Source organism: Mobula hypostoma, chromosome 2 (genome assembly GCF_963921235.1).
Source record: "Mobula hypostoma chromosome 2, sMobHyp1.1, whole genome shotgun sequence".
In the NCBI taxonomy this organism is placed as follows: domain Eukaryota; kingdom Metazoa; phylum Chordata; class Chondrichthyes; order Myliobatiformes; family Myliobatidae; genus Mobula; species Mobula hypostoma.
This window is the reverse complement of record NC_086098.1, coordinates 191,111,189-191,137,062: the sequence shown is the minus strand read 5'-3', so window position 1 is coordinate 191,137,062 and position 25,874 is coordinate 191,111,189. Positions and strand designations below refer to the sequence as shown.

The 25,874-nt window shown below is 41.8% G+C and overlaps 1 protein-coding gene across 7 annotated transcripts in view; it reads right to left on the bottom strand.

The window, feature by feature from the left end:
- Nucleotides 1–25,874, bottom strand: part of LOC134342756 (receptor-type tyrosine-protein phosphatase T-like) — a 1,640,095-nt gene that overhangs the window by 159,343 nt on the left and 1,454,878 nt on the right. For 5 of the 7 annotated variants that reach the window (XM_063041286.1, XM_063041287.1, XM_063041288.1 and 2 more), the window contains 2 exons: nt 19,823–19,932; nt 1,854–1,889 (listed from right to left, as the gene is read on the bottom strand). In XM_063041286.1, the coding sequence (XP_062897356.1) occupies nt 1,854–1,889; nt 19,823–19,932 (146 nt within the window). The remainder of the gene's footprint in view (nt 1–1,853; nt 1,890–19,822; nt 19,933–25,874) is intronic. The other 2 variants (XM_063041291.1, XM_063041289.1) reach the window with 1 other exon arrangement.

The window sequence follows — 25,874 nt, the reverse complement described above, 5'->3', positions numbered from 1 at the left end:
GGGCATTCATGGATGACCTCACAGTCACCACAGAATCAGTCCCAGGCTGCCGGTGGATTCTGCAGGGGCTTAGAAAGCTAGTGGAGTGGGTCCGGATGTGTTTCAAACCAGCCAAGTCAAGATCGATGGTGCTGAGGTAAAGGAAGGTGGAGAACAAGTTCCGGTTCAGTATTGCAGGCACAGCCATCCTAACCATCACAGAAAAGCCAGTCAAGAGCTTAGGTTAGGTTTTTGACAGCTCTTTAAGGGACACGACATCCATTCAGGCAATCTGCACCGAGTTGGATGGCTGGCTGAAATCTGTGGACAAGTCTGGCCTACCTGGGAAGTTCAAAGCCTGGGTGTATCAGCATGGAATTCTTCCCAGAATCCTGTGGCCCCTCCTCATCTATGCAGTTCCGAACTTGACAATCGATACCTTGGAGAAAAGGGTTAGCAACCACCTCAGGAGATGGCTGGGGCTGCCAAAGAGCCTGAGCAGCATCGCACTCTCTGGACACCACAACAAACTGCAACTGCCCTTCAAATCCTTGGAGGAAGAATTCAAGGTAACAAGAGCCAGAGAAGTGCTACAGTACAGGGACTCAAGTGACCCGAAGGTGGCTAGAGCAGGGATCCAAGTGAGGACAAGCAGGAAGTGGAGGGCAGAGGAAGCTGTTCAGGAGGCAGAGGCGAGGCTGCGTCACAGGAGGCTGGTGGGAGTGGTCACACGAGGCCGAGCTGGGCTAGGATCCTTTCCAACTCCCCAAATGGACACCAGAGGGAAGGAAAGGCGTCGTCTAGTTCAGGAGGAGGTGAGAGCAGTAATGGAGGAGACGAGAACCTGCAAGGCGGTGGGAATGAAGCAACAGGGAGCTTGGACAAGATGGGAGAATGCGGTTGAGAGGAAAGTGACCTGGGCTGAGCTTTGGAAAGTCGAACCACACCGCATCCAATTTCTCATCCAGGCAGTGTACGATATGTTTCCGAGCCCATCAAACCTGTACATACTGGGCAAAGCAGAGACACCTGCATGCCCACTGTGCTCCAAGTGAGGAACCCTGGAGCACATCCTCAGCGGCTGTGCAAGGGCGCTTGGTGAGGGACGGTACAGGTGGAGGCATGGTCAGGTCCTGAAGACCATCGCTGAAGCCATCAGTGCAGGAGTTGAGTGGGTGAAGTGGTCCCGACCCTCCAAGCAGACCATTGCCTTTGTCAGAGCTGGGGAGCAGCCAATACCTGCCAAAAGAACATCTGCAGGCATTCTGACCTCTGCAAGGGACTGGCAGCTGTTGGTGGACTTTGAACGGCAGCTGAAATTCCCCAACCATATCGCAGCCACCACCCTGTGACCAGACATTTTCCTTGTATCTGCATACATTTATCAAATGAGTAAGGACTTCTGCAGCATCCAAAGCAAACCTATATCGAGTTCTATTTCACACCAGTTCAACAGATTTAAGAGTCAAGAGCAAACTGTGTCCGGTTTACAAATAGCCCTTCCATTTCCTTTTTGCCAATACTAAATTCAATCTGTTCATGGGAAATGTATCAGAGAGTTATGCCTGATCATATATCAGAATGAAATGGGTTCCTGTTTTATTTTCATCTGTCTCTGTGATCGTTGGAATGACAAATGTTAAAAATGAAACCAAATAAATTTTCAGTAGACACCATAAAAAACTTTCGCACTGCCAGATGAGAAAATGTAGGTTTATATAACATACTGAGGTTAGCTTTGTTATAGTTTGCTCGTACCCTACCTTTGAAATTATCTTCCATTTCTTTGCTTGCAAATAATAATCACAACAATGATGAGTCATGTTCAGCATATACCTATAAAACAAACATTATGTAACACAGGAGTACCTTACCTAATACTGCACTGGGTGTGACTTGTTCTGCTGATACTGTAATCCACCAATCCATTGAGAAGCCAGAATTGTTTAAGGAAAGAGGCAACAGAGAAAGAAGGTAGTTGTTTAGAAATGCACAATTAGGCATTGTACTTGAGTTATTTCAACAAATGTCTGTAAACAACATAAGTACACAAGAAATAGGAGAGGAGCAGGCCATGAAACGAGAAATACTTTTATTTCCATCAGTGTATACTCAGTGGCCGTATTATTACCTGTACATCTGCCTGTTAATGCAAGCATTGAATCAGCCAATCATGAAGTAGCAACTCAATACATAAAACATACAGACATGATCAAAAGGTTCAGTTGCTGTTCAGACCAAACATCAGAATGGTGAAGAAATGTGGTCTAAGTGACCTTGACCATGGAATACTTGTTGGTGCCAGATGGGGTGGTTTGAGTATCTCAGAATTGTTGATTTCCGGGGATTTTCATACACAGCAGTCTCTCGAGTTTACAGAGAACGGTGCAAAAAACAAAAACACATATAGTAAGTGACAGTTCTGTGGGCAAAAATGCCTTGTAAACAAGAGAGGTCAGAGGAGAATGGACAAACTGGTTAAAGCTGATAGGAAGGTGAAAGTAACTCAAATAAAAACACACAAAATCTGGAGAAACTCAGCAGATCAGGCAGAATCTATGGAAACGAATAAACAGTCAATGTTTCAGGCCGAGGCTTTTGAATTAATTCAGATAATTACTAGCTACAGCAGTGGTGTGCAGAAGAACCTTGTATGTTGAACATTGAACATGGAAATGGATGGACAACAGCTGTAGAAGACTATCAATATACACTCTGCATTCACTTTACTAGGTATGGGCTATACTTAATAAAGTGGCTTCTGAGTGTAATTCTGAAAGTAAATGTAAGTGCTTCATATATTTTTGATCTGAGAAATATATTTAAATTCTATTTTGTCTGAAATCATGAAAAAACAAAACACGGGCTAAATATCAGACAGGAATACTGGGATAGTGCCTCAAAGCTGGATATGCATATCATTTAAAAAAATAATCATCACTCTGAAACATTCACTCCGATTTTGTTTCTGACCTTCTGAGAAATTCTAGTGATTTCTCGCTTTATTTAAATTTGCAGCATTGGCAGTTTTTTTGCATTCCAGTTACCTGAGGAAAACTTGCCTTGTGTGGACTCAGGGCTGCGAATTATCAGGCAGTTCTATTGAACCTTGTACCTTTGTAATGATACAAGGAATTGTGTTCCAAATTGTCAGTGCGCATCTCTGTATTAGACTAATGGAGAACCCAGAAGAAAAATGAAGGTGTTCATACAACCTAATAATAAGCATAATAATAATAAAAGATTCTACAAATGCTGGAAAACTTGAGCAACACACACAAATGCTTGAGGAATTCAGAAAGTCAGGTAGATTCTATGGAGTGAGGTAAAACTTGTCACTTTAGGCCAAGACCCATGAAGTCCTGATGAAGGGTCTCAGTCTGAAATGGCAACAGTAGACGAACAATTAATGTGCAAAAGATAATAAATTGTGTAAGGACACAAAAGAAAAAAAAATAATAATAGATAAATAAATAATAAATATTGAGAACATGAGATGATGAGTTCTTGAAAGTGAGTACATAGGTTGTGGAACCAGTCAGTGCTGGGGTGAGTGAAGTTATCCATTCTGGTTCAGGATCCCAATGGTTAAGGGGCAGTAACGGTTGCTGAACCTGGTGGTATGGGAACGAAGGTGCCTGTACCTCCTTCCTTACAGCAGAAGCAAGAAGAGAGCATGGCCTGGATGGTGGGGTTCAATAATGATGGACGAAGTTATCTACTCTGGTTCAGAAGCCTGATGGTTGAGGGGTAATAACTGTTTCTGAACCTGGTGATATGGGACCTAATGCCCCTGTATTTCTTTCCTGATGGTGACAGTGAGAAGAGAGCATGGCCTGGATGGCTGGGGTCCTTGATGATGGAATTCAGTGTCAGTGATAATAAACCTAATTCTGATTGTGAACAACCAATATTTTATTGCTGTGGGACCAGAAGAATGAGAATAGTCCTCTCAGCCCTACAGTCACTGTATGATCATCTTTCCTTCAGAATTGCAGACATCAAAAGAGTCATAGAGTCATAGAAAAGTACGGCACAGAAACAGGCCCTTCAGCTCAACTAGTTCATGCTGAACCATTGAAACTGCCTATTCCCATCGACCAGCACTGGGACCATTGCCCTCCATATCCCTAACATCCATGTACCTATCCAAACTTCTCTTAATCTTTGAAATTGAGCTCACATGCACCACTTGTGCTGGCAGCTCAATCCACACTCTCAGAACCCTCTCAGTAAAGATTTAAACTTTTCACCTTTCACCCTTAACCCATGACCTCTGCTTGCAGTCCCACCGAACCTCAGTGGAAAAAGCCTGTTTGCATTTAGCTTATCTACAGCCCTCATAATTTTGTATACGTCTATCAAATTTCCTCTCATCTTCTTCCTTCTGAGCACGTCTGCCACCCCTACCAAATCCATCAATCCCAGCTCTGATATCCAGGTCATATTCCAAAACTTTTCCATATTACGCCTGAATTTCTCAGATTCTCTATTCACTGCACATTTGATCAAATGTCAAATCACTCTCACAGTACTAATACAATTTACTTCCACAAAACCATAGAACATTACAGCACAGAAACAGGCCTTTTGGCCCTTCTTGGCTGTGCCGAACCATTTCTCAGCCTAGTCCCACTGACCTGCATCTGGACTATATCCCTCCATACACCTCTCATCCATGTACCTGTTCAAGTCTTTCTTAAATGTTAAAAGTGAGCCCGTATTTACCACTTCATCTGGCAGCTCATTCCACACTCCCACCATTCTCTTTGTGAAGAAGCCCCCCCAATGTTCTCTTTAAACTTTTCCCCCTTCACCCTTAACCCATGTCCTCTGTTTTTTTTTCTCCCCTAGCCTCAGTGGAAAAAGCCTGCTTGTATTCACTCTATCTATACCCATCATAATTTTATATACTTGTATCAAATTTCCCCTCATTCTTCTATGCTCCAGGGAATAAAGTCCTAACCTATAACCATATAACAATTACAGCATGGAAACAGGCCATCTTGGCCCTTCTAGTCCATGCCGAACTCTTACTCTCACCTAGTCCCACCAACTTGCACTCAGCCCATAACCCTCCATTCCTTTCCTGTCCATATAGCTATCCAATTTAACTTTAAATGACCACATCGAACCTGCCTCAACCACTTCTTCTGGAAGTTTGTTCCACACTGCTACCACCCTCTGAGTAAAGAAGTCCCCCCTCATGTTACCCCTAAACTTTTGCCCCCTAACTCTCAAATCATGTCCTCTTGTTTGAATCTCTGCCACTCTCAATGGAAAAATCCTATCCATGTCAACCCTATCTATACCCCTCATAATTTTAAATAACTCTATCAAATCCCTCTCAACCTTCTACGTTCCAAATAATAAAGACCCAACTTGTTCAACCTTTCTCTGTAACTTAGGTGATGAAACCCAGGTAACATTCTAGTAAATCTTCTCTGTACTCTCTCTATTTTGATTTTGTTGACATATTTCCTATAATTCGGTGACCAAAGCTGTACACAATACTCCAAATTTGGCCTCACCAATGTCTTGTACAATTTCAACATTACATCCCAACTCCTATATTCAATGCTCTGATTTATAAAGGCCAGCAAACCAAAAGCTTTCTTCAACACCCTATCCACATGAGATTCCACCTTCAAGGAACTATGCACCATTATTCCTAGATCCCTCTGTTCTACTGCATTCTTCAATGCCCTACCATTTACAATGTATGTCCTATTTTGATTAGTCCTACCAAAATGTAGCACCTCACACTTATCAGCATTAAACTCCATCTGCCATCTTTCAGCCCACTCTTCTAACTGGCCCAAATCTCTCTGCAAGCTTTGAAAACCTACTTCATTATCCATAACTCCACCTATCTTAGTGTTATCTGCATACTTACTAATCCTATTTACCTATTCAACCTTTCTCTGTAACTCAGTTTCTCAAGTCCCAGCAACATCCTTGTAAATCTTCTCTGCACTCTTTCAAACTTATTGATATCCTTCCTGTAATTTGGTGACCAAAACTGCACACGTACTCCAAATTCGGCCTCACCAATGCCTTATACAACCCCACCATAACATTCCAACTCTTATGCTCAATACTTTGATTTATAAAGGCCAATGTACCAAACGCTCTCTTTGTGACTCTATCTGCCTGCGACGCCACTTTTAGGGAATTTTGTATCTGTATTCCCAGATCCCTCCATTCTACTGCACTCCCCAGTGCCTTACCATTTACCTTGTATGTTCTACCTTGGTTTGTCCTTCCAAAGTGCGATACCTCACACTTCCTTGGTAAACATTATTCATATTCATGGAGTGGATGTGGATACTTGAGACGGACTTCAGATATGATGACTTTAAATAGAGCTGGGCAGGGTGTGGTACTCAGGAAATGGTAGCCTGGCACTGTCTCATTGAGACCACCATTTCCCAGTCACGGGCAAGTGGCTGAAGAAAGAGAGATATAGGGCTGCACTCTATTATTTATCCCCTTGAGAAAATGCTAGGAAACTCTGCCCAGGGCAGGCCATCATGTCAAGCTTAAGCCTGCTGGCCTTTTGACGTCCACATCTGCTCACTGAAATACACATCAGAAAAGAGGTGGAGGTCAGATGTCCATGCATCTGAACTTCTGCTCCAGCAATGGACCCAGCACCGAGTCTGCTGCTGGAGAACTGATGTGAGCTAATAGGTTGGCATAATCAGAATGAGGCTATCAAGCTTGATAGAAAAGCTGCTGTCTTTTGTTTAGTATTAACATAATTTAATTAACCCATCATTTAAATGCTTCTGTAAAGTTAATATTTTGTTCAATATTTTTAATTTTTTCAATCCTTTTGAAATGTTTTAAATGAAGGCCAGAGATATTTAAGAACCGTTCAAAAGACTTTGGCAGCAGGGAACTGTCAATAGGCCATCAGAGCAGTCTAGGAGAAAAATGAAAGCAAACTGTAGGAACTCTTGCAGGCACATAAAAAGGAAAGATTAGTGAGGGCAAGTGTGTGTCCCTGATAGACAAAGAAACAGGAATTCATAATGGGGATTAAGAAAACAGCAGAGCAATTAACCAATTACTTTGCATCTGTTTTCGTGGATGAAGAGACAAAATCTGATGGATATATCAGAGAACAAGGGTTGAGAAAATTAGAAATATAATGAAATATATATTAATTGAATATTGGGGTCCAGGCACACAGATCCCTGAAAATGGTCACTGAGGTCAAGCAACAGAAAGATATTTTGCAGTTTTTTTTTTAAAACTGCTCGGGGAGAAGGGTCTGCACTGCGCAGGCTCATGACGTAGCGCGCCAAGGTTTAAAAAGCAGACCACCATATACAGTGGCCATCGTTGGAGTGGACTGAGTCAGAGTGGGGCGGCTTTGGCTCAAACAGGCTTCGGCGAGAACAGGCAGAGGCCAGGGTAGGTTCCAGTAAGTTTTTTGTTCAGATTGTCTAGCGTAGAAAGAATGCCAGGCAGGATGTTGGAATGCTCCTCTTGCAGAATGTGGGAAGTCAGGGAGCCCTCCGGTGTCCCTGACAACGACACCTGCAGGAAGTGCATCCAGCTGCAGCTCCTAACAAACCGCGTTAGGGAACTGGAGCAGGAGCTGGATGACCTGCGGATCATTCGGGAGAATGAGGAGATTATAGATAGTAGCTACAGGGAGGTAGTTACGCCAAAGGAGCAGAGGACAGGAAATTGGGTCACTGTCAGGCGAGGGAAGAGGAAAGGGCAGGCAGAGCAGGGTTCCCCTGTGGCCATTCCCCTCAACAACAAGTATACCACATTGGATACTGTTGGGGGAGATGACTTACCTGGGACTAGCTGCAGTAGCCGGATCTCTGGCACTGGGTCTGGCTCTGCAGTGCAGAAGGGAGGGGGGAAAAGAGGAGAGCGGTAGTTAAAGGGGATTCGATAGTCAGAGGTGCAGATAGGAGGTTCTGTGGTCGTGACAGAGAATCCAGGATGGTTTGTTGCATCCCAGGTGCCAGGGTCAAGGATGTCTCTGATCGATTGCATGACATTCTGAAGTGGGAGGGTGATCAGCCAGATGTCGTGGTGCACATTGGTACCAATGACATAGCAAGGAAGAGTGAGGAGGTCCTGGACAGTGAGTATAGAGAGCTTGGTAGGAAGTTGAAAAGCAGGACCTCGAGGGTGGTAATCTCAGGATTGCTACCTGTGCTAGGTGCCAGTGAGGGTAAGAATAGGATGCTCTGGAGGATGAACAAGTGGCTGAGGAACTGGTGTAGGGAGCAGGGTTTCAGATTTCAGGATAATTGGGACCTCTTCTGGGGCAGGTGGGACCTGTACAAGAGAGACGGGTTACACTTGAACTACAAGGGGACCAATATCCTTTCCGGGAGGTTTGTTAATGCTATTGGGGGGGCTTTAAACTAGATTTGCAGGGGGATGGGAACCAGAGTGCCAGAGCTGACAGTGTGGCTGGGGTGAAAATAACTGATGTTGAAAGTTTAAGCAAATCCACTAATAGAAAGGTTGTGAGTGGTGGTAAAAAATCTTCTGAGGTGTATATATTTCAATGCTAGGAGTATTGCAGGGAAGGCGGATGAGTTGAGGGCGTGGATTGACACGTGGAATTATGACGTTGTAGCAATTAGTGAAACTTGGCTACAGGAGGGGCAGGACTGGCAGCTTAATATTCCAGGGTTCCGATGTTTCAGATGTGATCAAGGCAGAGGAATGAAAGGTGGGGGTGTGGCATTGCTTGTTTGGGAAAATATTACAGCAGTGCTCAGGCAGGACAGATCAGAGGGCTTGTCTACTGAGTCCTTGTGGGTGGAGCTGAGAAACAGGAAAGGTATGGCCACATCAGTGGGATTGTATTACAGACCACCCAATAGTCAAAGAGAATTGGAAGTGCAAATCTGCAGAGAGATAGCAGACAACTGCAGGAAACATAAAGTTGTGGTGGTAGGGGATTTTAATTTTCCATATATTGATTGGGACTCCCATACTGTTAGGGGTCTAGATGGTTTAGAGTTTGTAAAATGTGTTCAGGAAAGTTTTCTAAATCAATATATAGAGGGACCAACTAGAGGGGATGCAATATTGGATCTCCTGTTAGGAAACGAGTTAGGACACGTGACAGAAGTCTGTGTAGGGGAGCACTTTGGTTCCAGTGATCATAATACCATTAGTTTCAACTTGATCATGGACAAGGATAGATCTGGTCCTAGGGTTGAGGTTCTGAACTGGAAGAAGGCCAAATTTGAAGAAATGAGAAAGGATCTAAAAAACGTGGATTGGGACAGGTTGTTCTCTGGCATGGATGTGATCGGTAGGTGGGAAGCCTTCAAAGCAGAAATTTTGAGAGTGCAGAATTTGTATGTTCCTGTCAGGATTAAAGGCAAGGTGAATAGGAATAAGGAACCTTGGTTCTCAAGGAATATTGCAACTCTGATAAAGAAGAAGAGGGAGTTGTATGATGTGTATAGGAAGCAGGGAGTAAATAAGGTGCTTGAGGAGTATAAGAAGTGCAAGAAAATACTTAAGAAAGAAATCAGGAGGGCTAAAAGAAGACATGAGGTTGCCTTGGCAGTCAAAATGAAGGATAATCCAAAGAGCTTTTACAGGTATATTAAGAGCAAAAGGATTGTAAGGGATAAAATTGGTCCTCTTGAAGATCAGAGTGGTCGGCTATGTGCGGAACCAAAGGAAATGGGGGAGATCTTAAATAGGTTTTTTGCATCTGTGTTTACTAAGGAAACTGGCATGAAGTCTATGGAATTAAGGGAAACAAGTAGTGAGATCATGGAAACTGTACAGATCGAAAAGGAGGAGGTCCTTGCTGTCTTGAGGAAAATTAAAGTGGATAAATCCCCGGGACCTGACAGAGTGTTCCCTCGGACCTTGAAGGAGACTAGTGTTGAAATTGCAGGGGCCCTGGCTGAAATATTTAAAACGTCGCTGTCTACAGGTGAGGTGCCGGAGGATTGGAGAGTGGCTCATGTTGTTCCGTTGTTTAAAAAAGGATCGAAAAGTAATCCGGGAAATTATAGGCCAGTAAGTTTAACGTCGGTAGTAGGTAAGTTATTGGAGGGAGTACTAAGAGACAGAATCTACAAGCATTTGGATAGACAGAGACTTAGTAGGGAGAGTCAACATGGCTTTGTGCGTGGTAAGTCATGTTTGACCAACCTATTGGAGTTTTTCGAGGAGGTTACCAGGAAAGTGGATGAAGGGAAGGCAGTGGATATTGTCTACATGGACTTCAGTAAGGCCTTTGACAAGGTCCCGCATGGGAGGTTAGTTAGGAAAATTCAGTCGCTAGGTATACATGAAGAGGTGGTAAATTGGATTAGACATTGGCTCGATGGAAGAAGCCAGAGAGTGGTGGTAGAGAATTGCTTCTCTGAGTGGAGGCCTGTGACTAGTGGTGTGCCTCAGGGATCAATGCTGGGTCCATTGTTATTTGTCATTTATATCAATGATCTGGATGATAATGTGGTAAATTGGATCAGCAAATTTGCTGATGATACAAAGATTGGAGGTGTAGTAGACAGTGAGGAAGGTTTTCAGAGCCTGCAGAGGGACTTGGACCAGCTGGAAAAATGGGCTAAAAAATGGCAGATGGAGTTTAATACTGACAAGTGTGAGGCATTGCACGTTGGAAGGACAAACCAAGGTAGAACATACAGGGTTAATGGTAAGGCACTGAGGAGTGCAGTGGAACAGAGGGATCTGGGAATACAGATACAAAATTCCCTAAAAGTGGCGTCACAGGTAGATAGGGTTGTAAAGAGAGCTTTTGGTACATTGGCCTTTATTAATCAAAGTATTGAGTATAAGAGCTGGAATGTTATGATGAGGTTGTATAAGGCATTGATGAGGCTGAATCTGGAGTATTGTGTTCAGTTTTGGTCACCAAATTACAGGAAGGATATAAATAAGGTTGAAAGAGTGCAGAGAAGGTTTACAAGGATGTTGCCGGGACTTGAGAAACTCAGTTACAGAGAAAGGTTGAATAGGTTGGGACTTTATTCCCTGGAGCGTAGAAGAATGAGGGGAGATTTGATAGAGGTATATAAAATTATGATGGGTATAGATAGAGTGAATGCAAGCAGGCTTTTTCCACTGAGGCAAGGGGAGAAAAAAAACCAGAGGACATGGGTTAAGGGTGAGAGGGGGGGCTTCTTCACACAGAGAGTGGTGGGAGTATGGAATGAGCTGCCAGACGAGGTGGTAAATGCGGGTTCTTTTTTAACATTTAAGAATAAATTGGACAGATACATGGATGGGAGTTGTATGGAGGGGTATGGTCCGTGTGCAGGTCGGTGGGACTAGGCAGAAAATGGTTTGGCACAGCCAAGAAAGGCCAAAAGGCCTGTTTCTGTGCTGTAGTTTCTATGGTTTCTAACTTTAGATAGGATGCATTTAGAGTATTGCATTTAGTTCTGGTTGCCCCATTACAGGAAGGATGTCAAGGCTTTCCTAGACAGGCTGCCCCGCAAATCCTCAGCACTTGGAGAAATTTTCAGGTTTGCTGATGGTATCAAGTCACATGAGATCATGAGTATGGAGAAGGATATAGAGACTTCAAGGAGAAATGGACAATTTGACTGAGTGTATGAGACTACAAGATGGAATAATATGTGGAAAAGTCCAAATCATCCAGTTTGTTGAGCGTACCAGAAAAGCAGAATTCAAAGAAGTTGAAGTTCAAAGAGACCTATGTGTGTTTGTCCTGTCCTGAAGGCAGCTTGCCCTGGGGTTGGCAGATGTGTGTGTGCACGTGCATGCATGCTGGCAGGTGGGAGATGTAAACGGGGCTTGTTTTGCATTGTTTTGTTGCTGTTGTTCCATTGTTGTTGTGGTTATTGTTGCGTGTTTCTGCTCCCATTTCCTATGTTCTTGTATGAAATTGCATGATCTGTTGCCGAAGTGTTGCTCACAGCCTGCACCCCACTTTGTTTTGCGGGATGACTGCAGTGTGTAGGCCTAGAGGATGATTGGACCCCTGAGACCCACAAGTACGAAAGGTGGTAGGTCAGATGGAGAATGATTGATGCCAATGTTATATATTCCTATGCCATCTATTTTAATCCTCCAGAGCCTTGCACCATAGAAGAATTCTCCTGTTACGATTGTGAACTTGTCATCCAACAACATCCATTATTTACGTATATATTCCAATCTTTTCAGAATCCAACTTCTCTTGGATTATCAAACACAGAGCTGCACAGTGAAGTAGCTTTATGCAATTGATACTTAAACCTTATTCAATTTTAGACTAAAAACAAAACCTTTATCAAAATAAAATGTGACACATGAACCGTGGTCTATTTGCTGACTGTGTCAAAGGACAGATGACCTGATAGTCATATTATGACAAGTCTAGGGTGGTGCCTATTTACTCCTGTCTTCACAGTCGAGCATCATGATTGAAAAGGATGTTCCTTCTATCTAAGCAACACACATCAAAGTTGCTGGTGAACGCAGCAGGCCAGGCAGCATCTCTAACTCTTACTAACTCTTCCTTCAGTTAGTCCTGACGAAGTGTCTCAGCCTGAAACGTCGACTGTACCTCTTCCTAGAGATGCTGCCTGGCCTGCTGCGTTCACTAGCAACTTTGATGTGTGTTGCTTGAATTGCCAGCATCTGCAGAATTCCTGTTGTTTGCGTTCCTTCTATCTACATTTTATTGTGTGCATTTGCTAAATCAACAATTTTATCCTCTTAATTTGACTAAACTAATATATACCTATTTGATATTTAGCCTAATTTCAACGTGAAACTTGTCACAAAACAACTTGTTTGAGAATTTCCATGCAAAGTTTGTTAAAACCGGATTAATGAGATTTTTTTAGTTACCATTCCTTTATCTGCTTATTCTTTCAATGAATTAACAACAAAGTGTTATAAAACAATTTGCAAGTGTTTTAGTAGAGATATCTCACATCATGATATTAGAGGAATAGGCCATTCTTTTCATATTTTACTAGAAATAAGGTAGAGAGAAGTTAAAATACAAGCAGTTGCCTTACGAAATTGATAGAAGAAGGGACACATTACTTACAAGGCACAGATGCAAGGTAACAGATGCATGGTGTAGACCTTGTAAAAAGGGTGGTTCACAACCCACACCTGCTGCAAGATATCTCATTGCCCTGCATTTATCTTATTTGTATCTGTAAGGATGAACTTGCATCGACATTGCCTTCAGCAAGAACTCCATAGCACCAGAGCTTTGCACAACATAACTTAGCTATGCAGGTGGCCAAAGCAAACTCCCCTCCTGAAGTAGACAATGGAACTTCTGATGGATTGCAAAGTCTCACCTCCAGCTTTATTGGTCGGTCAAGTGTTTTGAGTTTTTTCAATGTTTCTAAATAGCCCTGACATTTAAAGATTTAAAAATCAAATAAAACCCCCCAAAAAACTTAAAAGCACTTCAAACAAGTTTTAACTGTTTAAAAAAAACATGAAAGCAAGTTCAAATGATTTTAAAATGTCACCTGCTGTACTTCCTTATCTTTCTTCCTTGTAGACACATCTTTACAAAAATAAAAGAACCAAGGGATCCTACAAGAGGATTTGCCTGGTGATGATCTGTGAAAAGGTTCCAAAGCAACTATTTCACATGGCACAGCTGGATTCTATAAGGAATTGGCTAGGATGTTTGGGACTTCCGATTTTGCACAGAAGCACCAAGCTTGGTGCTACCTTTGTTGAGAAATGGCTGCTGTTCTGGGCAGAACTGCAGGCATTCGCCTGTAAATGGTAACAGTCTTTACCCGGATCAGGAATTCTCTCTGTCTAAAGCTTGGAAATTGTGATTTTTTTCATATATAACAGTTTTAATTTCATGATCCACAGAATGCTGGAGGAACTCAGCAGGCCAGGCAGCATCTATGGAAAAGAGTACAGTTGCCTTTTCGGGCCAAGACCCAGTCCTGATGAAGAATCAGAGGGATTGTGTGTCCGAGTCCATAGGACCCTCAAAGCTGCTGCGCAGATTGACTCTATGGTTAAGAAAGTATACGGTGCATTGGTCTTCATCAACCGTGAGATTGAGTTTAAGAGCTGAGAGGTAATGTTACAGCTATATAGGACCCTGGTCAGACCCCACTTGGAGTACTGTGCTCAGTTCTGGTCTCCTCACTATGAGAAGGATGTGGGAGCTATAGAAAGGGTGCAGAAGAGATTTATCAGGATGTTGCCTGGATTGGGGAGCATGCCCTGTGAGAATAGGTTGAGTGAACTTGGCTTTTTCTCCTTGGAGTGGCATAGGATGAGAGGTGTCCTGACAGAGGTGTATAAGATGGTAAGAGGCATTGATCGTGTGGATAGTCAGAGGCTTTTTCCCAGGGCTGAAATGGCTAGCACAAGAGGGCAGAGTTCTAAGGTGCTTGGAAGCAGGTACAGAGGAGATGTCAGGGGTAAGTTTCTTTTACACAGAGGGTGGTGAGTGCGTGGAATGGGCTGCCGGCAACAGTGGTGGAGGCAAAGATAGGGTCTTTTAAGAGATTCCTGGATAGGTACATGGAGCTTAGAGAAATAGAGGACTATGGATAACCCGAGGTAATTTCTGAAGTGCGTGCGTGCTCGGCACAGCATTGTGGGCCGAAGGGCCTGTATTGTGCTGTAGGGTTTCTATGTTTCTATATTTTTTTATTTGAATAGGTTTTGATAGTAATTTAGCATGGTGTATTTGGAGATTATTGCATCTTATCTAAGTCAGTAAATAACTGAAAAACTGCGAATGATAAGCTTATGTTTGGCATTGGTATTGAGGAATACAGAGTTACAGTATAGGCCAAGAATGGTTTAATTTAAAAGCCAAAAAGTCTGAGGTGCCTAATAGCTATTCACTTGTCTTCTTTGACTGCAGACAAACTTATAAAAATGGTAAACATCACAGACAAAAGCAGGTATGAGAACAAGAAGGGCAAATCAATGGTGGAGTCAAGAACCAAGAAAGCGGTACAGGACGAAAGCCTTGGATGGTCGCAAGCCCAGCTATGAAAGGAGGTTTGGGCATCGGTGACAGATGCACCAACAGAAGCTCCAAAGACCTCATCCCTAGGAGAGGAAGGATCTTCACCTAGCTGACGCATGAAGTTGTGTGGTGAAAGCCGCAAGTCCATGGATGCCACAGGGCTGATCAACCTTCTATCGTCCGGCAAGAGAAGTTGCCCAAAGAACACATGGTGACGTGATCTTGAAGCTGACACCAAGAACACAGGCAACATGAAAGATGGGCCCAGGGCAGAGGACTCTGGCAAGCTGTTGTCTGTGGTGATGGGTTAGCTAATTAACTAGCCAAGAAAGTCTTCCAAAATAAAATAAAATGTCCCCCTTCATAAATGTAAGAGACGAATGTGCATGGAAGCTGTGCTTCAGCTTTGTTAATCTGTGTTACCTGTCATAAAAACAACTAGAGCCAGATCTAGAACCCAGAGAGAACCAGTGAGAATATAGATTATGTTACTTCTCTGACTTCACTTCAGGTTCATAGCCAGCTATGCGAATTAGTTTTCTGCTTATATATCCATGAATGAATTGAGGGACACCCATTTTGTAAGAAACAAGCAACACCCAAACAGTCATCATTAAAGACGCTGGCCATGGAAAGGTTAACATGTTCCTGCATCACTATTTTCCCAAGATGCAAGATCTCAAAGATCCACACACAAAATGCTGGAGGAACCCAGCACCTCAGGCAGCATCTGTGGGAAAAAGTAAATAGTCAACATTTCAGGCCAAGACCCTTCTTCAGGACTGAGAGGGAATGGGGAAGGTGCCAGAAAGAATCTGATAGGAGAGGTGATTGGATCATAGGGGAAAGGGAAGGTGGAGGGGACCCAGGGTGAATTAATAGGCAAGTGAGAAGTAGTGAAAGGTCAGAGTGGGGAAGGGGTGGCGGTGAAATTGTTAACCAGAAGGAGAAATCAGGTTGGAGGGTACCCATATGGAATACAAGGTGCTGCTTCTCCACTCTGAGGGTGATCTCATCTTGGCGCAACAGCAGGCCCTGGATCGACATGTCAGAATGGGAATCGGAGTTAAAATGTTTGGCTACTGAGACATCCTGCTTATGCCGAATGGTGCAGAAGTGCTCGACGAAGTGGCCTCCATTTTACAATGGATCTCACCAATGCAGCAGTGGACACAAAAGATGATCCCAGCAGGTTTGCAGGTGATGTGTTGCCTTGCCTGGAAGGACTGTTTGGGGCCCTGAATGGAGGTGTAGAGGCAGGTGTAGCACTGGGACTGTTTGCACGGATAAGTGCCCGGAGGGAGATTAGTCATGAGGGACGAGTGGACAAGGGAATCGCACAGGGAGCAATCCCTGAGGAAAGCAGACAGGGATGTCAAGATATGTTTAATGGTAGGATCCCTTTGGAGATGGTGGAAGTTGCAGAAAATAATGTGTTTCATGCAGAGGCTGATGGGGTGGTTGGTAAGGACTGGAGTTGTCAGTCACTAACATGGCGGAGGGAAGATGGGGTGAGCATGGGTATTTGGGAAATGGAGGAGATGAGGGTGAGCATCAATAGTAGAGGGAGGGAACCTCCATTCTTTAAAGAAGGAGGGAACCCCGATCTTTAAAGAAGGAGGATATCTTTGATGTCCCGGAATGGATAGCCACAACCTGGGAACAAGACGCGGCAGAGGCAAAGAGGCAGAGGCAGAGGCAGTTTATAAACGATTGTTTCCAGAGACGGAGACAGAGAGATCAAAAAAGGGGAGGGAGGTATCGGAAATGGACCAAGTGAACTTAAGGGCAGAGTGGAAGTCAGAGGCAAAATTGACGAGCTCAGCATGGGTTCATGAGCAGTGCCAATGCAGTCATCAATGTAGTGGAGGAAGAGTTGTGGAATAAAAGATTGCCAATATCAAAGATTGCAGCCACCCACTGCTAGCACTCTCCTCACCTGCCTCTGTCAACGTGTTCAATATAGGAACAGAAGTGAATCATCCAGGATGTCAAACTAGTGTTGTCAAAGATTAGATCAATGCTGATTGATATCTTAAATCATTCTTAAAATCTCAATTATACATCCCTTATCATTCTTGTCTAACAAAATATAAACCTCAATTTTTTAACGTTTTCTATCCAAGTTGGGTGGCGGGGTGGAGATACATCTCTACCAAAGAAGGTGTAAGGTGTTCCTTCCCTCCTCTAGCCCGCAGGTTACCCTTGGGCAAGGTGTAGCACGTGCTTGACCCCGCCCACCCCCACATTTAGGGTCACGTGAAGGCATGAGAGCAGGTGGTGGATGGTTGTATGAACAGCCACTGCATATCACAAGTCCTGGCTATGTGACCACTGACATCAGGCAGAAAGTCTTTGAACGGTATTGATAATGGCTGGGTCACCCGTCTGGTAAAGATACAGTCCAGAAGAAGGCAATAGCAAAACATTTCATTAGAAAAATTTGCCAAGAACCATCATGATCATGGAAAGACCATGACTGCCTTTGTGGTACGACATGGCACATAATGAATGATCCAGTCCAGGGGCAGAGCATAAGTGATCTCAGCCAAGAGATGAATGGCATAATCAGTCTTATCCCATTCATTTGATGATGTTCAAAGTTCAAAGTAAATTTACTATTAAAGCACATATATGTCACCATATACAACCCCGAGATTCATTTTCTTGTGGGCATACTCAATAAATTCATAATAGAATAATACCCAGAGCAGAATCAGTGAAAGACTGCAACAACTTGGGCATTTGGCCAGTGTGCAAAAGACAAAGAACTGTACAAATACAAACAGAAATAAATAATAATCATATGTAAGGGGGTTTCGATTTTTATGTTACTGCGGAGGCTAATTAAAATGGCGGCTTTGTCGTGCTTTAACGCTGAAGAGAGTTTGCGCTAACAGTTTGTTTTACTTTAAAATAAAGATAAGAGAGTGCTTTTAACCAATTGGGATAGTTGTTATGGTTTTGGTGTATTTGAAGATACTGTATGTGCGGGGTTTTGGGGGCTGAAGGCCGGAGAGCGAGACAGAGGATGGACCAGGTGCTGTGAGTCCGCTAAGGGGGTCGGACCCCGAGCGGGACGTTCGGCAAGGAGACAGAGACGGATTCGTGTGGAGCGTCTGGTCGACCACCGTTGTTGGTCCCAGGTGGCCGGTCGAGGTGGTCGGAGGGGTCGCAGGGTGAAGAAGAAGGTCCTTGAGCTCCAACGGTTTTTTTGTGCCCAAAGAGATTGAACTTTGATAAGTGTGGCACCTTTTATTTTCCTTTTATATTTTATTCACATAGTTCCAGTAATATCTATAAACTGTATATCTTTTAATTGCATCTGGTGTATTGTCTGTTATTTGGGCGGGGTGCGGTACCTCACACAGCATCCACACAAACTATTACCCAGTTTGGCAGGGCCGAGGTTGTTTCCCTAGACGACAGCGAGCCGAGCGACCCTGAGGGTGGCCAGTGGGGCTACACATAAATAAATAAGCACTAAATATCGAGGACGTGAGATGAAGAGTCCTTGAAAGTGAGTCCATAGGTTGTGGGAACATTTCAACAATGCGACAAGTGAAGTTGAGTGAAGTTAACCCCTCTGGTTCAAGAGCCTGATGGCTGAGGAGTAATAACTGTTTCTGTACCTGGTGCTGTGAGTCCTGAGGCTCCTGTGTCTTTTTTCTGATTGCAGCAGCAAGTAGAGAGCATGTCCTGGGCGGTGAGGATCCCTGATGATGGATGCTGCTTTCCTGCGACACCGCTTTGTGTAGATGTGCTCAATGGTGGGGAAGGCTTTACTCATGATGGCCTGGGCAGTATCCACTACAATTTATAAGATTTTACTTTCAAGGACATTGGTGTTTCCATACCAGGCTGTGATGAAGCCAGTCAATATGCTCTCTACCACACATCTATGGAAGTTTGTCAAAGTTTTAGTGATTATCTTAGTTTTAATTCTCTTTATATTTATTATTATTCTCTACATATTGAACTATTTTAATGTAAGTTTAATAATTTGTATATAATTTTTATTGTACTTTATTTAAATCAATTTGAACCTTATCTGAGGCTGATTCAAGGCCTATTCTGAACAGGCTTGACAACCAGACCTTGTGTTTGATTAATACAAATGGCAAGTTCAGCCAAAAGAAAAATACAGTGGATGAGTCAAATTGAACACAATCTGACCCATCATTTGCACTTTCACGTGATCTCTATTATTCTTCACAAGATGACCGAGAAACGTATCATCATGTGATTTAGGCTTAACAAACAAGCAGATTAATTAATTGATAAGTGAATAAGTAACCAGCAGCATTCCTATTTAAACTTATCAATGTCTTGAGCTAGCAGAAAACAATAGAACAGTCAGAAGCCTAGAGCTAAACCATAATATCACTTAAGTAGCAGTTTTATGTTCATTTTCACCTGTTAGGCTAAGAAGGGGATTTCTGAAACAACCAAAGTCCAAGGAAATTTAAGTGATGGTAATAATTGCAACAAAATTACAAAACAAGTATCTTTTTTTTTTGCCCAAATCACAATGAGTTGCTTGTCTTTGAGTTGAATGGCTTGCCTCATCTGCAATGGTAGTTGACATGAAATTAACATAAAAATAAATAGACATATTTTTCGGAACGTGAGGCTGTTTTTATTAAATCTCTTTGGGCAGAATTATGGAAGCTAATATGATTCCTATATATCAAACAAGAATGCTTGGGTGCTTCAGTGTACAGACAGAAGTAAAAATGTTCAGAAATTAATGTCATGTGACTTTTCAAAATGAGAATTAGGTTGTGTTGAAGATACAGTATCACCTCAAAATCTTCTTAGCTTTTCCCATTGATGGATGAAAATTAATTCTTGTGGTGTTTTCATGTTAGCACTTACGTGTTTCATCTCTTTCATGCTTGTTACACCCCTTGTCTGTCGCAGTTACCACAGGCTCCATTTCCCGCTGGGTGCCACTTTGGGTCTCCTTCTGTTTTTTTGCCAGTTTCCTTTGGATATGCAGGGAAATAAAGACAGTTCAGCACTTGGAAAGTGACTTTATCAAAAAACCACCTTAGCAAACAATATTTGATGATAGCAAGAATTATATTAACTACAGGAAGGAATTATCACCACATAAAAGAGCTTATTTAAATCTGAGACTGCACGTGATTTTTTCTTTGAGGACCAACAACTAAGGATGTATATCGGATATGACTAGAATAACTATAATATTCTATTGTCAATCTTTTAGGCTGGCAAATTTCTTCAGACGTACTGTGGAGAGCATTCTAACCGGCTGCATCACAGTCTGGTATGGCAGAGGGCAGGGGGCACTGCACATGATCAAAATAAGCTGCAGAAAGTTGTGAACTCAGTCAGTTCCCTCACGGGCATGAGCCTCCCCAACATCCAGAACATCTTTAAGGAGCGATGTCTCAGAAAGGCGGCATCCATCATTCAGGACATGGCCTCTTCTCATTGCTACCATCAAGGACGAGGTACAGGAACCTGAGGACCCACTGTCAATGATTTCCTTCTACTATCAGATCTCTGAATGGACATTGAACCCACGAATGCTACCTCACTACTTTTTATTTGCACTACTTATTTAATTTAAATATTATATAATATATTAAACCTGATTTTGATTCTGAGTCTCCTAATTCACAAAATAGCTTTAAAAGAGGTGAATCGTTAAGTCACCACAAACTCCATCTTTCTGAATGATTATTCTCTGCATTTGGCTGAAATGCAGCATTAAATTTTTTTGACACATCTATTGGAAAATATCAAATCTCTGCTGGTTTATATGTTTAGGGCTTTTAGCTGTGGGAAGATTCTGTAAAAAATACCTGGCACATCATGGGGACAGAACTGTGGGCTTGATTTAGGAAATTCAAACACACCTTTCTTTCTTCTCAGAGATTAGTGGATTTTGCTGAGACACTACATTTTCACAGTGGGGAATAAGTAGTTGAATACTTTTGCACATAACCATTTTACCACAAAAATGGTTATGTACAAGAGTAAGCAGGGTCAGCAAATTTGTGGATGACACCAAGATTGTGGGTGAACAGGGAGGAAGGCTACCAAAGTTTGCAACAAGATTTGGGCCAACTGGTAAAATTAGGTGAAAAATGGCAGATGGAATTTCTGCAGATAAATGTGAGGTGTTGTACTTGGCGAGAAACATTAGGTAAGACTTATACTGTGAAGAGTATGGCATCAGGGAGTGCAACAGAACTGAGGAATCTGGGAAAACAGGTCCATAATTCCTTTAAAGTAACATCACAGATAAATAGGGTAATAAAGAAAGCTTTTGGCACATTGGCCTTCTTAAATCAAAGTACTGAATAGAGGAGTTGGGATGTTAAGTTGAAGTTGTACAAGATTCTGGTGAAGTCATATTTGGAGTATTGTTTGAAGTTCTGATCACCTACCTAAAGGAAAGACATCGATAAGATTGAAAGAATGCAGAGAAAATTTTACAAGGATGTTGCTGGGACTTAAGGACATGATTTATCATGATTTATAGGAAAAGGTTGAATAAGGTTTTGATAGAGATATTCAAAATTATGAGGCGTGTAGATAGGGTAGGTGCAAGCAAGCTTTTTTATTTACTGAGGTTGGTGAGATTGGAACTAGAGGTCATAGGTTAAGGGTGAAAGATGAAATATTTAAGGGGATCCTGAGGGAACACTTCTTCACTCAGAGGGTAGTGAGAGTGTGAAATGACCTGCCAGCAGAACTGGTGCATGTGGGTTTGATTGTAATATTTAAGAGAAGTTTGGATGTACATAAATGGGAGGCTTATGGAATGGAAGGGCTATGATCCAGGTGCAGATTAATGAGACTAGGCAGACTAACAATTTGGCATGGATTGGATGGGCTGAATGCTCTGTTTTTATGCTGCAGTGGTATGTGACTCTATGGCTGTATTTGACTAAAGTACTGACTCTGTTCATTTCTAGCCTCTATTCCTTCAGTGCGCAATATTGTCACTGAAAGCAGAGTGCGAGAGAGCCATTATCTTATTAAAGTATTATTAAATGGTTTAGAATTTCACCTAAAATGTATATCATGGGAAATTTATTTGAGAGAAAACATTTTCTCTCCACTGGGCAATGTTCTCGCATAATTGACTGACCCCAATTTAACCTAACTGATTTTCATTCCATGGAAAATATAAAAAACTATCAATTTGCACTGTCAGATTGCCAGATGGTGAAGGCAAAACTCTTTCAAGGAAAATTCTCCTCGATTTATCTTCTGTTTTCTCTGTTATCTCTCTCACTTTATTACTCAGTCTCTGCATCAGACTGCTGTGGTTGTTCTTTTTGACTTCCATAATTCTGAGCATAAATTGCACTCTGAGCATAACTACATAATAATTAAAAAACAGACTGTGAAAGAAATATTTTTGGAGGGCAAAGCAGTGGGCATTCCACTTAGAACGTGACAGTGTTGTTAAACAAAATGCCAGCCACAAATCAAAGATGTGTGGTGTAGATTGTGTTGAGCACATACTGATTCCAATAACCTTGCTGCCATTAAATCATCTATGCTTTCTTCCTATATTGCTCACAGTATGTGATGCCAACACAATTCAGCAGTACTGCAAAATGTATGAGTTCATATATACATTGATATAACTAGGTGCTGGTCAAGTAATCAGGCATTTCACATACTGCCACCATAATCTCATCATATTTATCGCAGCTCCTTTACTGGCCCTGATAGATCAGTGGCACTATCAATCATACATTTCGCTCTGATATTTTTAGCTTAACATTGTCACAGGTAACTCCCTGATAAATTGGCCCACAGAGAGATAAATGCAGCCACAAAATTTATGGAATGCATACAAGAAAGTAATTACAATTATTTAGCAGCAAATACTGTAACTGTTGTAATTTGTGCAAAACATGGTAGACAATTTGCTAAGGCTGAGAAAAAAAAGCTCCCGGCTGTTGTGTTCCATGCCTGTGACTATGATGAACTGATACCAAGGCTTGGGCCTACTATGGGCTGCATTGGAATTCAGATTTAAGGACTCATTTTGGTTTGAAATGTTGTTGCTTACTTCTATTGTTTGCATGATTTGTGTTTTTTCTCCTTACTCTGTGCATTGAGTGTTGGTCTTTATTTTATTTTTTTATTGCTTTGTGGCTGCCTGTAAGCAAACAAATCTCAAGGTTTTATAATTTATACAGTCTTTGATGATAAGTGTACTTTGAACCTTGAACTTTGAATAGACAATCTTGCCTGGGATGGAGCGGAGAGGGTTTATTTCAGGAAAAAAGGTGGGGTATCTGTAATTTGAACTATATTTAAAATTTCTCCTAATCCATGACAATAACTATTTGACATAGTAATCACAATGTTTTATCGTGGGGATCTGGACCACTCCTATTTCAAACTTGTATACATTGGCAATATATTTCATACTCAAGTACATCAAGATGAGCTTAATATATCAAGATTGTGTAATATTTGCAGTTTACTTGTACAAGTTAAAGCAATCACTTTGAATATTGCAGCACATAATAGTTAGCTACATACTAAATTTCACCTTTGCTGCTGATTTAATAAGGCTGCCATTGTTCTTGACATTATTCATAACATTGGGAACACTGAGAATTCAGTACTTTTAGGCCTTTGCAAACCACTACATTCTCTATACAAGCACCCATATATCATTTCAGTCTCCAACTTTTTTTTTGCTGACCTGTTAGCTGCATCCCATTGTACAACTGATGTCAGAACCTTTCCAATAAGTTTTCTGTTCCAAACCTATCAGTAAGTTACTATAGGTAAAATAATCTCTGTTTTCTAATGGCATTAATTTTTCAAGACAGGTACTTCAGTGCTTTACTGTGGGAAGGCTGCAGTGTCAGAATCTTTAACTTTCTGTATGAGATTTTAAATTGAAGCCCACTCTGCAAAATTTAAAAGCCTTGATTGTTATTTGAAGAACAGTGGGGGAGTTAACTTGATGAATCCCAAAATAGATGATCTGGTATTAACACACTGCTGTATGTGGAATCTTGCTGTGCAGGGATACTTACTATATTGTAACTGTGTTGACATTACAAAAGGTACTTCATTGTCTGTGAGGTGCTTTGGGGGCAGAAAAGGCACTTTATGAAAGCAAGTCTTCTTCTCTTCTCAGTTAATTTGCATGCTATGATCACTTATTACAAAGGCAGGCTGCTTTTTGCATTGAGAATTATTGTTGATATTTCTCAACTACAAAGCTTATAAATATTTCTTCAATTTCTGAAGTTCAAGTTCACACATCTGCAATTCATGTTCAATCTGTATCCTTTGTTAAAAATTATCTTCACATTAACAATTTCCTAGGCTTTGTTATGAAAGAAAATCTATGCCTACTCCATACCCTCCCTCTCAGGTGTAACCTAATGAGTGCTAAATTTTGGCCATTGCTTCTTCAATTCTCTTCATTCTCTGTTTACAGAACTATAGACTTAATAACCAGTCTGCTTTTATAATTCTTCACAAATAACTGGCTCTTTAACTGACTTAAGCTTCTCCACTAAAGCTGAATTAACCATTAATTATACCCAATCCCTCTTGACTATTCTTTCTGTTTTTGCAGTTTGTGGAAAGGCCACCCTGCATATAAAAGTCAGAGCATGACATGTTTGAATCATCACATGCTTATTATAAGAGCCTGAGAGCGTTAAACAACACTGGCATTGTTCATTCTTCAAATAGTAATTTCTATTAGATTCATAGAGCAATACAGCAGGGATATAAGGTCTTTCGCCCAAAAATTTTTATTGTCCATGGTGACCTCACAACTCACCTCAATTTCCAATGTTTGATCCATATCCCTCCAAGCCTTGCCATATATGTACCTATTCAAGTGCTTCTTTACTATGTCTGCCTCAACCACTTTCTCTGGCAGTTTGTCCCATATACTAACCACCCTCTATGCGAAGATGTTGCCCACCAGATGCCTTTTAAATCTCTATCTTCTCAGCCTATATTTATAACCCCTAATTTTTAGCCTCCCTACCCTGGGGAAAAGACTATTACCATCCAGAATATCTATGCTGCTTATAGTTTTAAACATTTCTTTAAACATCAAAAAGGGTACCAAATACACTACTCAAAGTATTATATCTCAATGCGCAGAGTATAAGAAATCAGGTGGATAATCTTGTGGCACTATTGCAGATCATCAGGTATGATGTTGTAGCCATCACTGGATCATGGCTAAAGGATGGTTGTAGTTGGGAGCTAAATGTCCAAGGTTACACATGGTAACAGAGGGATAGGAAGGTAGGCAGAGGGGGTGGCATGGGTCTGCTGGTAAAGAGTGCCAGCAAATCAGTAGAAAGATGTGACATAGGATCAGATGATGTTGAATCTTTGTGAGTTGAGTTAAGAAACTGAAAGGGTAAAAGGACCCTTGTGGCAGTTATATACAGGTCTTCTAATAGTAGCTGGGATGTGGACCACAGATTACAACAGGAAACAGAAAAGATGAGCCAAAAGGGCAATATTATGATAGTCATGGGAGATTTCAACATGCAGGTTGATTGGGAAAATTAGGTTGGTAATGGATCTTAAGAAAGTGAGTTTGGTGAATGTTTGTGAGATGGCTTTTTAGAGCAGTTTTTTGTTGAGCCTACTAGGGGATCAGCTATACTGGATTGGGTGTCATGTAATGAACTGGAGGTGATCAGGGAGCTTAAGGTAAAAGAACTCTGAGGAGGCAGCGATCACGATATGATTGAGTTCAGCTTAAAATTTGATGCGGAGAGAGTAAGGTCTGACATAGCAGTATTTCAGTGGAGTAAAGGAAACAGTGATATGAGAGAAGAGTTGGCCAAAGAAACTTGAAAGGAGATGCTGACAGAGATGACAGCAGAGCAGCAACAGTATGAGTTTCTGGGGAAAATGAGAAAGGTGCAGGATA